Source organism: Blennius ocellaris, assembly GCF_963422515.1.
Source record: "Blennius ocellaris genome assembly, chromosome: 16".
Taxonomy (NCBI): Eukaryota; Metazoa; Chordata; class Actinopteri; order Blenniiformes; family Blenniidae; genus Blennius; species Blennius ocellaris.
This window is the reverse complement of record NC_137665.1, coordinates 124,761-144,014: the sequence shown is the minus strand read 5'-3', so window position 1 is coordinate 144,014 and position 19,254 is coordinate 124,761. Positions and strand designations below refer to the sequence as shown.

Genomic DNA, 19,254 nt, shown 5'->3' with positions numbered 1-19,254 from the left:
GAAAATCAATGCCCAGACAATTTAAAAAAAATACAAACTGGAGACATGTGTCCCTCATCATTTGCCCATGGATGCTGAAATAATCACATTCGATCACTTAATTCTGACTATGACTAGTTTGCTAACTGCTTATGGACGTGATTTTACACAGGATTTCCTTTTTTAATATTAATATATTTTCTAAGCACCCGGGATCCGGGTCTTTGCGCCGGAGAACTGCAGGCTGCTCAGTCTCTGCAAAGTCTGATACTGATGACAACTGCTTCATTAAACTGCCTGCAATGCACTTTGTAGAAGCAGTCACGTGTGCTGGAATGTAGATGGACAAAAGGAGGCAGCATTTCCACTTTATATATATATATAAAAAAACGCTTTTTTTTCTGCTTGAAAAAAACATCTTGACTTAGATTTTTGACTTTTTCTGAAGTGTGCATAAGGATTTTTTTTAACCTCTAAATGTATTTTTTTTCCTTCAGTGGCCTCAATACTCTTCCTTATTATGTTCACACTGAAGTGATTCCAACTTTTTGTCCATATGTAACCCACGACTGTTGTTCATGATAGTCAGAACATGAGAAATGTGTTTTTCTCAGAACAACAGCACTTCCACGTGCGATGTGCTGCATCACATTCCATCAAAGAAATGTAAGGGAGGAAACAGTGATGCCCTGGAGAAGATGAAAATGATGAAAATTCAGTGTCACATTTTTCTCAGTTCTGACCACAACCTGATCAAATATTGACACACTTTAACAGAAAAAGCAACTGAATTCATCATACAAAGAAATCAATGCTTATTTAATTCTAAAAATGTTAAATGCAAGCTGTTTCAGGATGTTTGGAGACATTTGGCAGCCCTGGAACCGTGTAGGAACCAGCACCTCTCCTTGGCTCCAAATGACAAGTTCTTATACAATATCTATAAATCCTGAGCTTTGCTAAATGGCATAGATGTTTCATCTTCTGGAACATAATGTGTGAAAGTCATCTAATCTACTGTAGGCTTTTGTAAACCTCCCCATGCACAGCAGAGACTCAATGAAGCGCAGCACACATGTTGGATTGAACATAAAGAAGCAGCTGAACAATGTTTCCTGGACAGAAAACCTTGCAAAATGCAAACCAAAGAAGAAGAACCCACACACTTCAGCATCGTTTATGAGCATCGCCCCTGTTTTGCAAAAGACTAAGAGTGAAACAACTACATACAAGTACAGCAATTGTTCTGTCTTCTAATCAGGATTTAATGGGGCCTTGATAGAGTTTAATCCTGTGTGTGTGTGTGTGTGTGTGTGTGTGTGTGTGTGTGTGTGTGTGTGTGTGTGTGTGTGTGTGTGTGTGTGTGTGTGTGTGTGTGTGTGTGTCCTTGAGGCCTTGCACAGACACTTCAACGTATGACATTATGACACTCTGACACTATGACACAGTCATTCCAGGAGTCGTCCCGTTGACAAAAAAGACAAGAAGCACTTCAGCCTGCTGTGATGGAATTCCATCGACGTGGCAGAGAGAAAAGCAGAGGGAGGCGAGGTGAGGAAGAGGGCGTATAGGTAATACAGGTAATGTGGAAAATGTTATTGAACAGAAAATATATATTAAAGCAGCAACTAAACTACAAACTGGACATAAATGTCTCAAAAATACTAATAAATGAACTTTCTACCCTTTTCTTCCTGCTGTCAAGCGTTTATGCTAATTATTATTATTATTATTATGGGTTAGGGTTATTATTTCCTGTACTATGCAAACTGCAGAATTTTAAATGGCCTAAGCATGCTGAAATATTTGGAAAGATTTGCACACACTTCAGAAGTGGTGAACCATTTAAAACAGGGGTGTCAAACTCAGATCCTCGAGCGCTGCAGCCCTGCATGTTTTCCACGTCTCCCTCCCCTGAATGTCCTGATGCTTCATCACCAAGTTCAACATAAAGCCAGATAAGGAGCAGATCATTGCAATCAGCGGTGTGGAAGCAGGGACACGTCCACACCGTGTAGGGCTGCGGTCCTGCAGGACACGTGTGATTTAAAATGTTATAGTCAGTTCATGTGTTTCTAGCAAAATGGCTCCGTAGTGCCCCTCCCTTGTTTTCATATTTGTAACATCTAAAACAGACATGTTTAACATGTTTGACACCAGAAGTTTCGGGAGACATATGCAGCGTGTTGAGCTGCACAAAAATGCCAGTGACACCCAAAGTGTAAACCCAACAGGAAGTCTGCCATTTTGCGTTCTGCATGAAACGCATGAAACCAAATCGTCGTCCATGAGGAAGTCCTAGAGACCTGTAAGGTGGCCTTCCTGAAGAAAGCGTGTCAAAATCTTACTTGAATCTCAAATCCACAGCACACCTATATCCATATGTATCTGGATATATACACCTCTGAATATCCGACGGTTCACCATGAATCAGGAAGTGACGTGTCACTCTGCTCGCCCTGCTGCAGTCGGCCTGGACCTTCACCGGTCCTGCCAGCGCTCTGCTCATGTCCATTCAGTCAGAGCTCCACCGTGGGTAAGAGGACGTTTACGGAACTATATTGTCATATACCTTGTGATGTCCGCCTTGACCTATGATCACAGCATGTATCACAAGTTTGACACTTTCATTTGATGTTGTTCGCCCACATTGCGTCGCACCCTGACGTGCACAAAACGTCAACATGCAGCAGTTGTAGCGTCGCGGGAGTGCAAAGACCAGTTCCACGCTGCTGCCTGCAGCTTGGATTGTGCTTTGTGTTGGCTCAGCCAACAATGCTAACAATGCCAAGTGGATTGGACTTGTGTTAAAAGAGTCTATTGCCCTCATTTGAATACTCCAGTTTGAACATGAAGCCACTTATACAGTTATTCTGAGTTCATCACACACATAACAACCAGTGATCACACTTCTACAGGATCAAAAGTAAATGATCCTGTCAGTGATTTAGCTTGATGTATTTAAGGCAGAAAAACCTGAAGATTTGAAAACGTGAGAAAGCTGACAGGGTGTCCAGGGGTGTTTCAAGCCTGCAGGTGCCAGTATCTATCAGAAGCGCTCCGTTAGAGAAAAAGACATGTCATTGATGGTATGTTGACGGATGCAGCGGTGGAGTGGGAGGTCCGGACCAAACGGCGAGTTTCTTCAGCTCAAACTGCTGCTGAGAAGGAAAGTTGTCACGATACACAGACGCACACAGAACCTGAACGCAACCTGAACATCCAGTACAATCTGGACGTGTCAGTTAAGCCATTTGGCTGCTACACATTTGTTGAGTCAATTTTCCTTGAAGATTGAAGATTGAAGATTTTATATTTGTCATTTAAATTGTACCGAGTAAAAGAAAAACGAAATAGTGTACTCCTTGGTGTAAAAACAGATAATAAATATATAAAAGAGTACAGGCAGATACGCATTAAATTAGAAATATAATATTTTACTCGTCAGTTAAGACCAGTATAAAATCAGGATATAAAAGACAGAAAATAGTGCCGCAGTCAGAATAATATTTTTCCAATGAGTCACAACTGATTGATGAGTTATTGATGATTGTGGTAAAGACTTCACCTGTAAAGCACAATACAAGACACATGCAGGGAAAAATCCCTATTGGGAAGTTTGAGGACGGCTTATTATGTCATTGTAAAGCATCATTTTTGTGTTGAAGTCAAAATGATTGCTGCTTGTGACGTCACTGAGGAGCGTTTGGAGCTCTACTCACCCAAACAAAACCATCTTCTCTTACCACGACTCACATTTGCAATTCAATACACAAACGTGGCATTCATTTAATCATTGTGTATCTTGAAGTCAAAGTTCACAGGAAGTCGTTGAGTTCGCCGTTAAGACAGCTTCATTTTGGATTCAAGCCAAAGCTGCCACCTCCTGACCTCCTCTGGGTCAAATGCAGCATCAATCTCTGTTCTATACAACTTCATTGTGAGGACAGGACTCCAGTGTGACTTGTGATTCATTGTAAGTAATTGAAGAGAAGTCATCTGGAGATGTGAGTGTATGAGCTGTCCGTTCAGTCATGCAGAAAGTCCTCCACAAGTACAAAAGTGAGGAGTTGATCATATCTCCCAGCCCTGTACTGTTAGAGTGAAGGTTTCCTGTTTCATTAGATGATACTGATCAAGTGGTCACTGCATTAATGGCCATGAAGTGAGATGGTGGTAGTTCTGGTGGAGGGGGTGTGTCCACCCACACTAACTTTCACCACAGGTGAGCTTGACGTGGCTCACAGTGTTTGTCACGGTTATTTGATTGGCCTTCAGGGGGTGGAGCTCACTGGCTTCTTCTCAGTGTTCACTGTTGTTCACAAGTCCAATATGTCGACTTCAATGTTCAATTCATCATCAGCAGGGTGCCTGGCCTCACCTGTGTGTGTGTGTGTGTGTGTGTGTGTGTGTGTGTTTTCAGGGTACTCTGGTGACCCCGTGGGCCCCTAAGCAAGGCCCCCAGCCCCCAGCAGCTCCCCTGGGCGCCGTGCTGTGTGGCTGGCCCTGCTGGGTCACTGGTTCAGGAAGGAATTCTCCTCCAGGGATTAAAACAGTGCAATCAAAACAAAAGTGGCAATGAGATGGGAAGAGTCATACTATTTTCATTGAAAGACAAAGATTTAGGGCACTTTCACACAAGCGCTTTGATCCACACCAGAGGACATTTCAGGGAACGTCTGCTTCGTTTTGGCCGGTGTGAACCGGTATGAACCGGTATGAACCGGTGTGAACTGGTGTGAACGCTCCCCAGACTCTGATCTGGATCAAAGAAGTGAACTTTGGTCCACTTGAGCAAATGGGTCTCGGTTCACTTGGATGTAATCTGAGGTACAATTCCCAGATAGTTTGAACGCATCGGGGGCAGTGAGAGGATGTGACATCGAGCAGTGCATTCTGGGTAGTAAACAAACAAAGCTAACGGCATGATTCAGAAGAACAAGACGCTTGGCCCCGCCCACAATTTTAGCTACACTTAGTCATGCAGGGTCTTGAGGGGAGAATCTGGCTTTTGGGCTTCTGTAAACTAATTAACTAACTAACTGTAAACTAGAAATCATTTTTGACAGAAAATACAGTAAATAACTGATTTGAGCTGTGATTATTTTTTTACTTAAAGTTTTCATAGTGATTCCCCATGTTTATAATATGTGCATGTATTTAAATACATTATTGCAGTTTTTGATTGGTTTTGTTTGTATTTCAATGTGTATATCCGGGATTTTTCACTGCACTGAGTTAAAATGTTAAAAGTTAAGCTTTATATGCTTTTCACACATTTTGATTGCGAAAATAAAAATCTGACACTAATCTTTTCTTACATTTCTTTTTCTTCTGTTAGATATTAGATAGTCCAGTGGTCAAGCAGAGTAAATTGCATGTTAATCATTGTACAGAATTCACACACGTAAAGATAAAACAAAGTTAATCCAGTCAGTCTTTCATTGATTGAGCTCAGTTCAATGAAAACTATTAGCTATCATGTTCCAGGGGGAAAATATTTTGAATTGTGTTGTGTAGATTTGATTCTCTATTCATCTCTGTTTAGATTTGCAGAGCCAGTCCTGGTTGTTTCACATTCATAAATATGATCAATGATGAGGCTGTATGATGAACTCCAAATATCTTGTCATCGAGATGTCAACTTTCAAATGATCTGCTGTACATATCAGAAAAGAAATTGATTGTAGTGCAGTTCTTTGGTTTCTGGGTACTGTGCAACATATTAACCAACCCGATTGAGCGCTGCTGCTCACTTCATGTTTTCAATATAACATCAAACCTGGAGATAAAGGGACAGCAGCTGGAAGAGCCTCAAACCCACAAGACCCCCTGGGGTGAAAGTCCTCTTCATCAGACTGGTGGATCATCACTGAGGATGCTTTGCCAAACCGAGGGGGCAAAATACGCAAGTGAGGCCAGAATCAGCCATTTGAGATGAAAACAGAAACCTTTTTCACCTCTTCTGTCCCTCCACCTGCTGCCAAACACGTTCACACTACTGGTTTATTTCCAGAGGCGATGATGTTCCACCATGCTGCACCATCAGAGGTGAAAACAGAACGGCTCTATCATCAACGACTTCGCCACCTCTATCTGATTTCTGTTGCTAGAAAGCAATTTGCAGCATAAAATCACACATCGGTTGCTCTTTGCTGGTTTCTGTGTATCGCTGAAGGCAGGATGGCAACTCATTATTAACCTGGTGAATTGTGTTACCCATTCAAAAATAACTGCAAGCACACCACTTCGACGCAAATGAACCGAAGCTGAGCGATCAATGCTGCATCTGTTTCAGCTGAAGCAGGTGGGACCCTCATGGGGTTCAGACCAAATCAGCTTCCCCAGCCTCACCAATGCAGAACAAACCCAATCTCCTCACAGCATCACATAGAGGGAAACCTGTCCTCTGAGTGTCTCTGCTCCCAGCACCTCCCAGCACATCAACCACAAATTGTGAGCGGGCAGGGGAGAGAAAGCGGAACCCAAATTAGGGTGAGACCTAATTAGCACAAACTGTTTCAAAAGACTGCAGGAGAAATGAAGTGGTGCACACATGAAGATGCTGGAGAGTGAGGAAGGGATGGAGAAAGAGACGAGCAGGACAAGTGGGCATTAGAAGACAATGACGAAATCAGAATCAGAGATAAATGTGATCTATATTAATGGCAGCAATAGAGCATGGGGTCTTAACACCTGTGTTCACACTCCACAGACAGAGACAAAAAACAAGGGGGGGGGGGGGGGGGTGTCTGTTTATCCCAAACATTGGCTATTGACTAAACTATTTAATTTATCTATAAGTGAACAGTGCTTCATCTCTAATTGCCCCTCTCATCATACTGTATCACTGCCCCATGGGAAGAAATCCTGAAGCTTCATGTATATTCTTTCTATGTTGATTTGTTATTTCTGTCTATATTTATCTACCCCCCCCCCCCCCCCCCCACCCCCCCCCCCCCCCCCCCCCCCCCCCCCCCCCCACACACACACACACACACACACACACACACACACACACACACACACACGCACTCGCACGCGCACAATTTCTGAAGACAAACAAACAAAATAGCAAGCAGATGATCACCCTCCTCCAACCATGTCGCTGAAACGTGTTTTCCACTGTGTTCCTCTCCTGCAGGAGCACTGCGGTGATTGGAGCTCCTCACTTGAAGGAGCAACTTTACGCAGCAATGCGCACTGGCCGCGGCGCACTGTGCCAAACACGGACGCACTGCAGCGCCGGCGGAAAGCACGTCTGCGACCACTCACCCGGGCGTATTTGGACGAGTAGGGGTCCTCAAACAGCGCCCACATGAACGGCTGCCACACTGCCCACCGCGTCGGCCTGCGGCCGTCCTCCTGCATGCACAGCCGCTTCAGGTCCCCGTCCGCCCCGCCGGTCAGCGCCGGGTCGTCTTCGGGCGCGTCGGGCTCGGGGGTCTCGAAGCTGTCCAGCGCCTCCTCTGCGTCGCGGTGCTGGCGGTAGTTCATCCAGCAGCACGCCTCCACGTCCGTCTCGTCGATGCCCCAGAAGGCGAGTTCCTCCTCGAAACAGCGGGCCGCACACATCGTTGGGACAGTGCAGCTTGCCGGTGCGGTAGTAGTTGAGGATGAAGGCGAAGGTGGCCGGGTGGCGGTCGAAGAAGAACTCGTCGGACTTGGGGTCGTAGTCGAAGTTGCTGTATGCGTCAGGCTCGGTCAGCCAGGACAGGCGCGTCCCCGGCAGCGTCTTCAGGGTTGCTCCGATAGGTTTCGTGTCGGATCCCGCCGCAGTTGATCACGATCTTCTCGCTATCTGACGCCGAGCAAGTCATGGCTGCGCTGGAGCATGCTTCGGTCGGTGCGCCCGACTCCTGCTGCTGCTGCTGCTGCTGCTGCTGCTGCTGCTGCTGATGGTGCTGATGCTGCAGCGGCTACGTGCTGTCCCCATCCACCGGCGGTCTCTCTGCTCTGCAGCCACTGAGATCCGTCCCGGCAGGTCTGGAGAGGAGAGCAGGGGAAGGAGTCTGCATGTGAGTTAAAGAGGAGAGAGGGACACAACTCTGCCACAGTGGGAGAGAGAGAGAGAGAGCGAGAGAGAGAGCGAGAGAGAGAGCGAGAGAGAGAGAGAGAGAGAGAGAGAGAGAGAGAGAGAGAGAGAGAGAGAGAGAGAGAGAGCAGAATGCGGATTTCATGAATCGATAGAATTGTCCACTGGAGAGCTTCAGAAAATTCTTAATTAAATGCGTGATCATCAGGCTCTGTTTTTGTGGTGATTATGTCTCAACTGTGGCTGCGGAGGAGCATCAGGGACTTTCTTCTCAGCCCAGCAGGGGGGGGGGGGGGGGGGGGGGGGGGGGGATCATTGCGGTAAACTGATATGAATTCTTCATTCATTGTGAAGGACAGGAAGAAGTGGGGTTTTGTCTGTATGGGGCAAATTGTGAATAAGAGCATGGGATGTTGAGCAGTGGTGGAGACAGGCAGCTGCTGGATGCGCTCAGCAGCAGAGCAGCACTCTGCACAATGTCCTGAGCGAAGCTCCAGCACACAGGTGACAATGAGTCTGGTCCCTCTGGAGTGTCCTCCATGACCTCCAGGTGCACCAGTACAACTGAACCCTTCACAATGTGATCTGTTCAAACACCATTTGATAACACAGAGACTACTGCAGTACTTTATGTCTTAGTTCTTCACAAACAATACATTTTCATAGGGAAAAGGAAAATCCTGGATTTAAGCAAACAATAAGCTGAAATCTGTTTCAGCTCATCCAGATTCCCATGATATCCACAGAGAAGGTTTCCAAACTTGTTTCACGAGTTCATCTCGTTCCTAATTAATGATGTTCCATTGTAATTCATGGTGATGGTGTCTTGAAAAAACCCCAACAACATTCAATTATTTTATTTAACCTTTATATAAAGTCATTTCCTGCTGTTAAAGAGTCGGATCATTTGTGTGGGAAAGAAGCAGTTACCTCTTGAGTTTGCAAAATAAAAACTGGTTAACAAACCATGTTAATTTATGAATACCCCCCATGTCTGCATTCGCACGGGATCAATTAGCTGAATTTCACTCGAATTCACTGACAATGCAGCCCAGCTATGATGTCACACGTCTGTGTATATTACAACATCCTCTGTTGTCAGGTGGTATGTTGTCGTCATGTCAAAGCTCCAGAGAACAGTGAACAACAGGACGTTTGATTTCCGCCTGTTGAAAGATCCACCAAGAAACACTGTGTCTTCCCGCCTGCTGGACGCAGGTCGTCCTTCTCAACGTCCCTCTTCTTCTGGCCTGTTGTGCATCGGATCCCTACTCCTGTAAAATCATTTCACCTTCATTCAACAGGAAAAAGGCTTTCCTGGCTGTGCTGGGTGCTGGAGGGCAGTGGAGGGCAGTGGAGGGCAGCAGAGGGTAGCAGAGGGCAGTGGAGGGCAGCTGAGGGCAGTGGAGGCAGTGGAGGGCAGCTGAGGGTAGCAGAGGGCAGTGGAGGGCAGTGGAGGGCAGTGGAGGGCAGCTGAGGGTAGCAGAGGGCAGCTGAGGGCAGTGGAGGGCAGTGGAGGGCAGTGGAGGGCAGCTGAGGGCAGCTGAGGGCAGTGGAGGGCAGCTGAGGGCAGTGGAGGGCAGCTGAGGGTAGCGGAGGGCAGCGGAGGGCAGCGGAGGGCAGTGGAGGGCAGTGGAGGGCAGTGGAGGGCAGCTGAGGGTAGCAAAGGGCAGTGGAGGGCAGTGGAGGGCAGTGGGAGGGCAGCTGAGGGTAGCAGAGGGCAGCTGAGGGGCAGTGGAGGGCAGTGGAGGGCAGCTGAGGGCAGCTGAGGGCAGTGGAGGGCAGCTGAGGGCAGCTGAGGGTAGCAGAGGGCAGTGGAGGGCAGTGGAGGGCAGTGGAGGGCAGCTGAGGGTAGCAGAGGGCAGTGGAGGGCAGTGGAGGGCAGTGGAGGGCAGCTGAGGGTAGCAGAGGGCAGTGGAGAGGGGCGGGTGGCCTGAGCTGGATGTGGGAACCATGCTACACCATCCTCCACGGGCAACCGCCCTTAAAGGCACCAGGAGTCATTCCACCCATGGTGGGGGAGGATGGATGGTGGGCGGGAGGATGGATGGCGGGGGAGGATGGATGGTGGGTGGGGGAGGATGGATGGTGGGCGGGAGGATGGATGGTGGGTGGGGGAGGATGGATGGTGGGCGGGGGAGGATGGATGGCGGGCGGGGGAGGATGGATGGCGGGCGGGAGGATGGATGGCAGGGGAGGATGGATGGTGGGTGGGGGAGGATGGATGGTGTGTGGGGGAGGATGGATGGCGGGCGGGGGAGGATGCATGGCGGGCGGAAGGATGGATGGTGGGGGAGGATGGATGGTGGGCGGGGGAGGATGGATGGTGGGTGGGGTGGAGGATGGATGGCGGGCGGAAGGATGGATGGTGGGGGAGGATGGATGGTGGGCGGGGGAGGATGGATGGCGGGCGGGAGGATGGATGGCGGGGGAGGATGGATGGTGGGTGGGGGAGGATGGATGGTGGGGGAGGATGGATGGTGGGTGGGGAGGATGGATGTCGGCGGGAGGATGGATGGTGGGTGGGGGAGGATGGATGGTGGGCAGGAGGATGGATGGCGGGCGGGAGGATGGATGGTGGGGGAGGATGGATGGCGGCGGGAGGATGGATGGTGGGCGGGAGGATGGATGGTGGGGGAGGATGGATGCTGGGCGGGAGGATGGATGGTGGGGGAGGATGGATGGCGGGCGGGAGGATGGATGGATGGTGGGGGAGGATGGATGGTGGGCGGGAGGATGGATGGATGGTGGGGGAGGATGGATGGTGGGCGGGAGGATGGATGGATGGTGGGGGAGGATGGATGGTGGGTGGGAGGATGGATGGCGGGGGAGGATGGATGGTGGGTGGGAGGATGGATGGCGGGGGAGGATGGATGGTGGGTGGGAGGATGGATGGCGGGGGAGGATGGATGGTGGGCGGGAGGATGGATGGATGGTGGGGGAGGATGGATGGTGGGTGGGAGGATGGATGGCGGGGGAGGATGGATGGTGGGCGGGTGATGGATGGATGGTGGGGGAGGATGGATGGTGGGTGGGAGGATGGATGGCGGGGGAGGATGGATGGTGGGCGGGAGGATGGATGGATGGTGGGGGAGGATGGATGGTGGGTGGGAGGATGGATGGCGGGGGAGGATGGATGGTGGGCGGGAGGATGGATGGATGGTGGGGGAGGATGGATGGTGGGTGGGAGGATGATGGCGGGGGAGGATAGATGGTGGGCGGGAAGATGGATGGCGGGGGAGGATGGATGGATGGTGGGGGAGGATGGATGGGTTCGGGTTTTGGATGGATGCCGTGAGCCCACAGCATCCATCAAATCACTGAGTTGCAAATTTGCACGGGACTAATTGGTTACAGGACGTTTGTGTTCCGCAAAATATGGTTGGTCGTTTGTGGTAGAATTTTTAACTTTACAAATTACAGACGTGTGCATTTGGGGGATTAAGATCAGAGACGTCCTCTGTAATTACTACAAACTACCACTGGTTCCTCGGTAACACTAACACGATAAGTAACGGTAACACTAACACGGTAACTAACGGTAACACTAACACGGTAGCTAACGGTAACACTAACACGGTAGCTAACGGTAACACTAACACGGTAACTAACGGTAACACTAACCCTAACTAACGGTAACACTAACACGGTAGCTAACGGTAACACTAACACGGTAACTAACGGTAACACTAACACGGTAGCTAACGGTAACACTAACACGGTAACTAACGGTAACACTAACCCTAACTAACGGTAACACTAACACGGTAGCTAACGGTAACACTAACACGGTAACTAACGGTAACACTAACACGGTAACTAACGGTAACACTAACACGGTAACTAACGGTAACACTAACACGGTAGCTAACGGTAACACTAACACGGTAACTAACGGTAACACTAACACGGTAACTAACGGTAACACTAACACGGTAACTAACGGTAACACTAACACGGTAACTAACGGTAACACTCATCCTGGAGGACGGGGAAACACAGCTTTTCTCTCTCTGCTGCATCATTGCTTTCCTCCACACCGTCTTTCAATCTACTTAAATACTTGGCTCAATTAGAGCAGAGCGGGAGGGACATGACAGTGTTTCACGCCCACTGACTATTTTGTCTGTCTTTCTATCCGTCCACCAGAGAGAGAGAGAGAGAGAGAGAGAGAGAGAGAGAGAGATAGAGAGAGAGCGACAAAGAGAGGGGGAGAGAGGGAGAGAGAGGCAAGAAGCAGAAGTGGCATTTGCTGAGCTCCACACAAAAAAACTGCAGACCATCAGATCATTAATACCCCCACTTGCACACACTCGCTCTCTCTCTCGCTCTCTCTCTCTCTCTCTCTCTCTCTCACACACACACACACACACACACACACACACACACACACACACACACACACACACACACACACACACACACACACACACACACACACACACACACACACACACACACACACACACACACACACACACACACACACAGAGTTTGCTCTTGGTTTTTATTTCCACCTCCACTGCTGCCGCCATCTTTCACTCCAGCGTCCAGCGCAGAGCCAATGTGTTTGCCTGTTGAGAGCTGAAGTCCAGTGTGACGTCACTGGACTGAGATCCACAGCACACCGGCCTCGGACAAGTCTCTGCTCTGGAGTTCAGGAAGAGACATTGTAGACAGCCTATAACAAACAGAGTTTGTACAGGCAGAGTAGAGTCCAGGAACAGGAGCAGGGGGGTAAATGACAAAGGACAGGGACCCTAACCCTGAACTTAAGAAGCCAAACCTGGACCAAGCAGGACTCAACAACAAGGCCAATATCCAAACTCCCCCTTTTGGCCAAAAAGCTGTAAAAGGTCGTCTCTGCACAACTGCCCACCTTCCTAGAGTCACACTATCTCTATGACAGGTTTCAGGCTCTGGTCAGCACCACTACACAGAAACTGCTGGACTGAAAGTGTCCAGTGACATCATGATGTCTGCCGACTCAGGGATGTGCTGCTGGATCTGTCCTCCACCTTGGACACAGTCCACCACCTGATCCTGATAAACAGGCTGCTGTTCGGTCAGCCACGACAGCCCTGGAGCACTGGACCTCACAGTCCTGATTGGGTCGTCAGGTCCAGTGCTCCAGTGGTTCTGCTCTTACCTGGTGGCTCAGAGTTTCAGTGGGAATGCCAACCACATTAGGTCCAAGCCAGAAAACCTGCGGTGTGGCGTACCCCAGGGCTCTGTCCTGGGACCCATACTGTTTCTGCTGTACATCCTTCCTCTTGGTTGGATAATCCAGCAGTTCAGTGATGTATCATACCATCTATTTGCTGACGACCTTCAATTGTGCTGTTGGTTTAAGGCCTCTGAAGCAGACAACTTGAGCTCCTAAACAAGTCAAACATTGGTTAAGTGACAACAGGCTTCAGCTGAACTCTGAAAAAACTGAGGTGCTTATTATTGCCCCAGACAGCGCCATCCCCGCTAGCAAACAACACTTAGCCTCTCTATTAAAACCAACCTGAGGAATCTTGGAGTGACTTTTGACCAAACTATGTCACGAGAGCACCTTTCAAGACAGCTGGTCAAAAACTGCTTCTTTCAGCTGCACAACATTGCCAAGCTCAGACCCATGGTGTCTCAGGGGGAGCTTGAAATGATCATCCCTGTGTTTGAGTCTCCATGGCTTGACCACTGTAACGGTCTGTTCACCTGCCTTGACCAGAACCTCCTTCAGTATGTCCAGAACTCTGCTGCCAGGCTGCTGACCAGCAGCAACAGAACCGGTATAATAATCCCTTCACTAGCTCCCTGTGGTGGACCGTGTCCAGTTCAAAGTCTTGGTGCTGGCATTCCGACCCTACATGGCCACGCCCCCTCCTACATCACAGGCTTAATGAACCCTACAACCCAGCTGGAGGACTGAGGTGGTCTGACGGTCCCCCCTACCTGCTTTGAAACTTGGGAAGACCATTAAACATGAAACCATTCCACAAGAGAACCGTCACACTGAGCTGCACGAAGATTTTAAAGTATTTCTAACTTTTGATTGGAACAGTTTGTTCCTCCCCCATAAGTTGTATGGATGATGCGCTTCTCTATCACAAAATTAGTTTAGGATATTGAAGGGTAGAGATTTTTTTAATGCCCTGAACATTATTTGAGCAGTTTTATAGTTCACCAAATCAAATAATTTTAAAACTGATGATTTAAAAAAAAAAAAAGTGGTTTAGTGTGATCATCATATTTTCCTTTATGAATAACTCTTATAGCCTTTTTCTTGTTAGTGATGAGAGGCAATACATTGGACTTGTAACAATTTCCCCAGACTTCTAGCCAATAGTTTAAATACCACATCACAAACGAATGGTAGAGTATCATGAGGGCATTGTGACTGAGAGCACGGCTCACTCTCCTCATAACACCCACACATTTTAAAACCTTAGTCCCCAAATAACTAATATGGTTCAAGAGATCTTCTCATCTATCACAACCCCTAAAAATACATTTTGTTGAACTCTTTCAATTATTATGTTATCAATGGATAATTGTACAATAATGTCATTTTTTTCAGTTTCCAAATAACATAAATTTTGTCTTTTTTAAGTTCAATGATAACTTATTTTCATTAAACCAGCTTTTTAGTTTATTCATTTCCTCAGTTATTTATTCCAAAAGTTGCTCCAAGTTTTTCCTGAACAAATAATATTCGCGTTGTCAGCAAAAATGACAAATTTCATTAATGTCGATATTTTAGCAATGTCATTAATATACATGATGAACAGAGTAGGCCCCAGTATCGACCCTTGAGGAACACCATATTTTATAATTCTATGCTTTGATTTATTTTGCTCAATTTGTACAAACTGGTTCTCTCAGCCAAACAGCTTTGCAGCCATTGCTTCGGTAAACCTCTAATGCCATAGGTCTCCAATTTATTCATTCATATATGATGACCTGTGGTGTCAAAAGCTTTTTGTAGATCAATTAAAATTCCTAACCCAATTTTCTTCTGTTCTATACAATTTGAAATTTCCTCTATTAAATTGATTAAAGCAATAGATGTTGACCTATTCTGTCAAAATCCATATTGGCTATTGGATAATACCACATTTTTTTTCAATAAAGTTTCAAAGTCTTGCATCAAATATTTGTTCTAATATTTTGGAGAAGTGGCAGGAGAGATCCAGGGCGGTAGTTGGTAAAAAGGTGTTTATCACCCGCTTTGTGTCACAGAATGATTGTTGTTATTTTCATTTTGGAGGGAAATTGTCCACTCTGGAGAGAGAGGGTGGAGATACCTGGACATGGTTTAATATATTCTTCTGCTACACTCCCAACAGCTTTCAATCGTGGTCATTATTGTCACGTGATGTCTTGTTCTTACATTTTCTTATTATATCCGACGCCTCCACCTCAGTAACACGAGCGAGAAACATTGACTCCTATTAAGTTTTTCACTGGTTCATTGTTTATGGAGATGTTCTTTTCCAGTTCAGGTCCAACATTAAAAAAATGATTAAACCCCACAGCAATTTCTTCCCTGTCCCTTATAATTGAATTATTTTCCACAAAGTATCAGGATAACGAGCTATTAGAAACACATCCAATGACAGTATTCAGTACATTCGTTGAAAATTCGCCTGTCGTGGCGGCAATCCCCGAACCCGGTGGTGGCAACCGGAAGTAAGGGATGCCGTCAAGCTGAAGAAGGAGTCCTACCGGGCACTGTTAGCTCATAGGACTCCCGAGGCAATCGACAGGTACCGGCAGGCCAAGCGAGCTGCAGCCCGGGCTGTGATGGAGGCAAAAACTCGGGTCTGGGAGGAGTTCGGAGAGGTCATGGAGGAGGACTTTCGGTCGGCCTCGAGGAAATTCTGGCAAACCGTCCGGCGCCTCAGGCGGGGGAAGCAGTTCTCCACCAACACTGTTTACAGTGGAAGTGGGGAGCTGTTGACCTCAACTGGGGATATTGTTGGGCGGTGGGAGGAATACTTCGAGGACCTCCTCAATCCCACCACCACGTCTTCCATTGAGGAAGCAGAGACTGGGTTCTCAGAGGTGGACTCGTCCATTTCCCAAGCTGAAGTCACAGAGGTTGTTGTGAAGCTCCTCGGTGGCAAGGCACCGGGAGTGATGAGATTCACCCAGAGTTCCTTAAGTCTCTGGATGTGCAGGGACTGTCGTGGCGGACTCGTCTCTGCAACATCGCGTGGCGGGGGGGGGGGGGGGGGGGGGGGGGCGGTACCTCTGGACTGGCAGACCGGGGTGGTGGTCCCTCTCTTCAAGAAGGGGGATCGGAGGGTGTGTTCCAACTACAGAGGGATCACACTCCTCAGCCTCCCCGGGAAAGTCTATTCCAGGGTACTGGAGAGGAGGGTCCGGCCGTTAGTCGAACCTCGGATCCAAGAGGAACAATGCGGTTTTCGTCCTGGTCGTGGAACACTGGTCCAGCTCTAGACCCTCCACCAGGTTCTCCTGGTCGTGGAACACTGGACCAGCTCTATACCCTCCACCAGGTTCTCCTGATGGTGGAACACTGGACCAGCTCTATACCCTCCACCATGTCTCTCTATGACCTGGGAACACCTTGGGGTGCCACCAGAAGAGCTGGAGGAAGAGTCTGGGGGGAGGGAAGTCTGGGCAACTCTGCTCAGACTGCTGCCTCCGCGACCCGGCCCGGATAGGCGGTAGTCAATGGATGGATGGATGGACATTTTCAATATAGATAGTTTTTATTTCTGCATGCATTTAATAGCCCTTTAGGTATCAATGGAGTTTTTGAGGCCTCTTTTTTCCTGTACATTTTACACTGAGCTGACTTGCACTGTGTTTCTGCATTTTAAGCATTTTTACATCCCCCTATTTATCCACTTGAGTTTTATGTATTGCAGCACTGTGAAGCATTTTTAGACCATCGACTCTGTGTTGTTTACATCTTTGCATTTTAAGCTCTTAAACTTTGTACCTGATCACATGATCTTTTAGATCAACCTCCTCTTGTGAAGCACTTTGTGACTGCTGTCTGTGAAAAGCACTATATAAATAAAGTTTACTTTAAAATGTACTAAACACACAAGTTGTTCATGTGTGTTCACAATATTGATAAAGTTGTGATAGAGTCTGACTCCCTGCTGCTCGCCTGGCCGACACCTTGTTCACTCTGCCGTCCTCGTCTGTGTCTGTCTGTGTTTGTGTCTGTGTCTGTGTCTGTGTGTATCTGTGTCTGTGTGTATCTGTGTCTGTGTCTGTGTCTGTGTCTGTGTGTATCTGTGTCTGTGTCTGTGTCTGTGTCTGTGTCTGTGTGTGTCTGTGTGTGTCTGTGTCTGTCTGTGTGTATCTGTGTGTATCTGTGTCTGTGTCTGTCTGTGTGTATCTGTGTGTATCTGTGTCTGTGTGTATCTGTGTGTGTCTGTGTGTATCTGTGTGTGTCTGTGTCTGTGTCTGTGTCTGTGTCTGTGTCTGTGTCTGTGTGTGTCTGTCTGTGTCTGTGTCTGTGTGTATCTGTGTCTGTGTCTGTGTCTGTGTGTGTCTGTGTCTGTGTCTGTGTCTGTGTGTGTCTGTGTGTGTCTGTGTCTGTGTTTGTGTCTGTGTCTGTGTCTGTGTCTGTGTCTGTGTGTGTCTGTCTGTGTCTGTGTGTATCTGTGTCTGTGTCTGTGTCTGTGTCTGTGTCTGTGTCTGTGTCTGTGTCTGCAATCCACTGATGGCTGTTTGTTCTCATGAGCTCTCACATACATGAACATACACAAGTCTTCATATAACTTGCTCTCTCACATGCACACACACACACACACACACACACACACACACACACACACACACACACACACGCACACACACACACACACACACGCGCACACGCACGCACGCACGCACGCACGCACGCACGCACGCACACACACACACACACACACACACACACACACACACACACACACACACAAACAAAATGGACAATCCATTAGCCCATGTAAACACACACACACACACACTCTCAGTTAATCAAGTTAACATGCTGACTAAGGAGCTGCAGTCCTTTGTAGGATAAGAGGTGGATGCACAAAAACTACACACACACACACACACACACACACACACACACACACACACACACACACACACACACACACACACACACACACACACACACACACACACACACCCTGGACACTGGTGCAATGTCAAAGTGAAAGCAAGTGTCCCCAGCCAGGTTGCCTTGATGTCACATCGTGTGTGTGTGTGTGTGTGTGAGTGTGTGTGTGTGTGTGTGTGTGTGTGTGTGTGTGTGCGTCATTCACACTGGAGTGAAATGAGACCCAATTCTGATGTTGTGACTCACATCCAGCATGTTTGTGTGTAAAGCTCCAGTTGTGCAGTTCCCCAGCAGACCAGGCTTCGTCCTTTGCTTCCACTGCCAGATGTTTCTACTTTGTCATCAACGTGTGACTAACGTCACAGAGAAGCGCCGGAGGAAGCAGCTCCGCCAGAATGTTCAAAGCTGAGCTGTCTTTTTCCTCATTCTCCTTCGTCTAGATTTAAAAACCACTTGAAAATGGAGCTACACCTGCTGAACACCGTTGCCAGATATGTTGGGCATCCCTCAATGGGGGAGCGAAACTTACTTTTTAACTTTATTCGGTGCATTTGTATGTTTATGGTGGGTTTTTTAAATTACACATATAATAGTTTTATGGTTTTAATATGATTTCTACAACGGCTGAGATTTGGGCTTGTTTTTATTGAGGTGTCCGGGTTTTATGTTGTTTGGACTAAAACAGTGAGTCACATCTGGCAACCTGCAGGCCATCCATATTTACATCTGCACTCTGTGTCCTAGACCAGTCGGGTTTGATCACGTTCATTCGGCAGTCTGATAGAGGTCACCTTTAAAATACAATGTCAACGATCATGCAAAAAACTCAGATAGCAGTTAGAACCTCGCCCTCTGCAGTATAACACTTTTCAACTGCTTGAGCAGATCCTGTTACATACCACAGTATGTCGGGACCAATTTGGGGTTGTGTTTTGCTCAAGGACACGGACATGAGGAGGTCAGGAATCAAACATGCAGCATTCAGATTGTGAGACGAACTCAACCAACCGAGCGACAGCCGAGCCTCTTGTCATTATATTGTCTTCAACAAGTCGTGCAAAGTGGAGCTGCTGGGACAAACAAATTCCCACATGTGGGATCAATAAATTCTAATCTAATCTATAATGATCTACTCTTGTAACAACCTCCTTTACCT

The 19,254-nt window shown here is 47.7% G+C and overlaps 1 protein-coding gene across 1 annotated transcript in view; it reads right to left on the bottom strand.

Moving 5' to 3' along the window:
- LOC308141821 (voltage-gated potassium channel KCNC1-like) overlaps positions 1-7,799 on the bottom strand; it is a gene marked incomplete at both ends in the record, with an annotated part of 67,128 nt that extends 59,329 nt beyond the window's left edge. The window contains 3 exon segments of the mRNA XM_080512048.1: positions 7,255-7,536; positions 7,538-7,723; positions 7,725-7,799. Coding sequence (XP_080368174.1) covers positions 7,255-7,536; positions 7,538-7,723; positions 7,725-7,799 — 543 coding nt within the window.
- Positions 7,800-19,254: the final 11,455 nt, after the last annotated feature.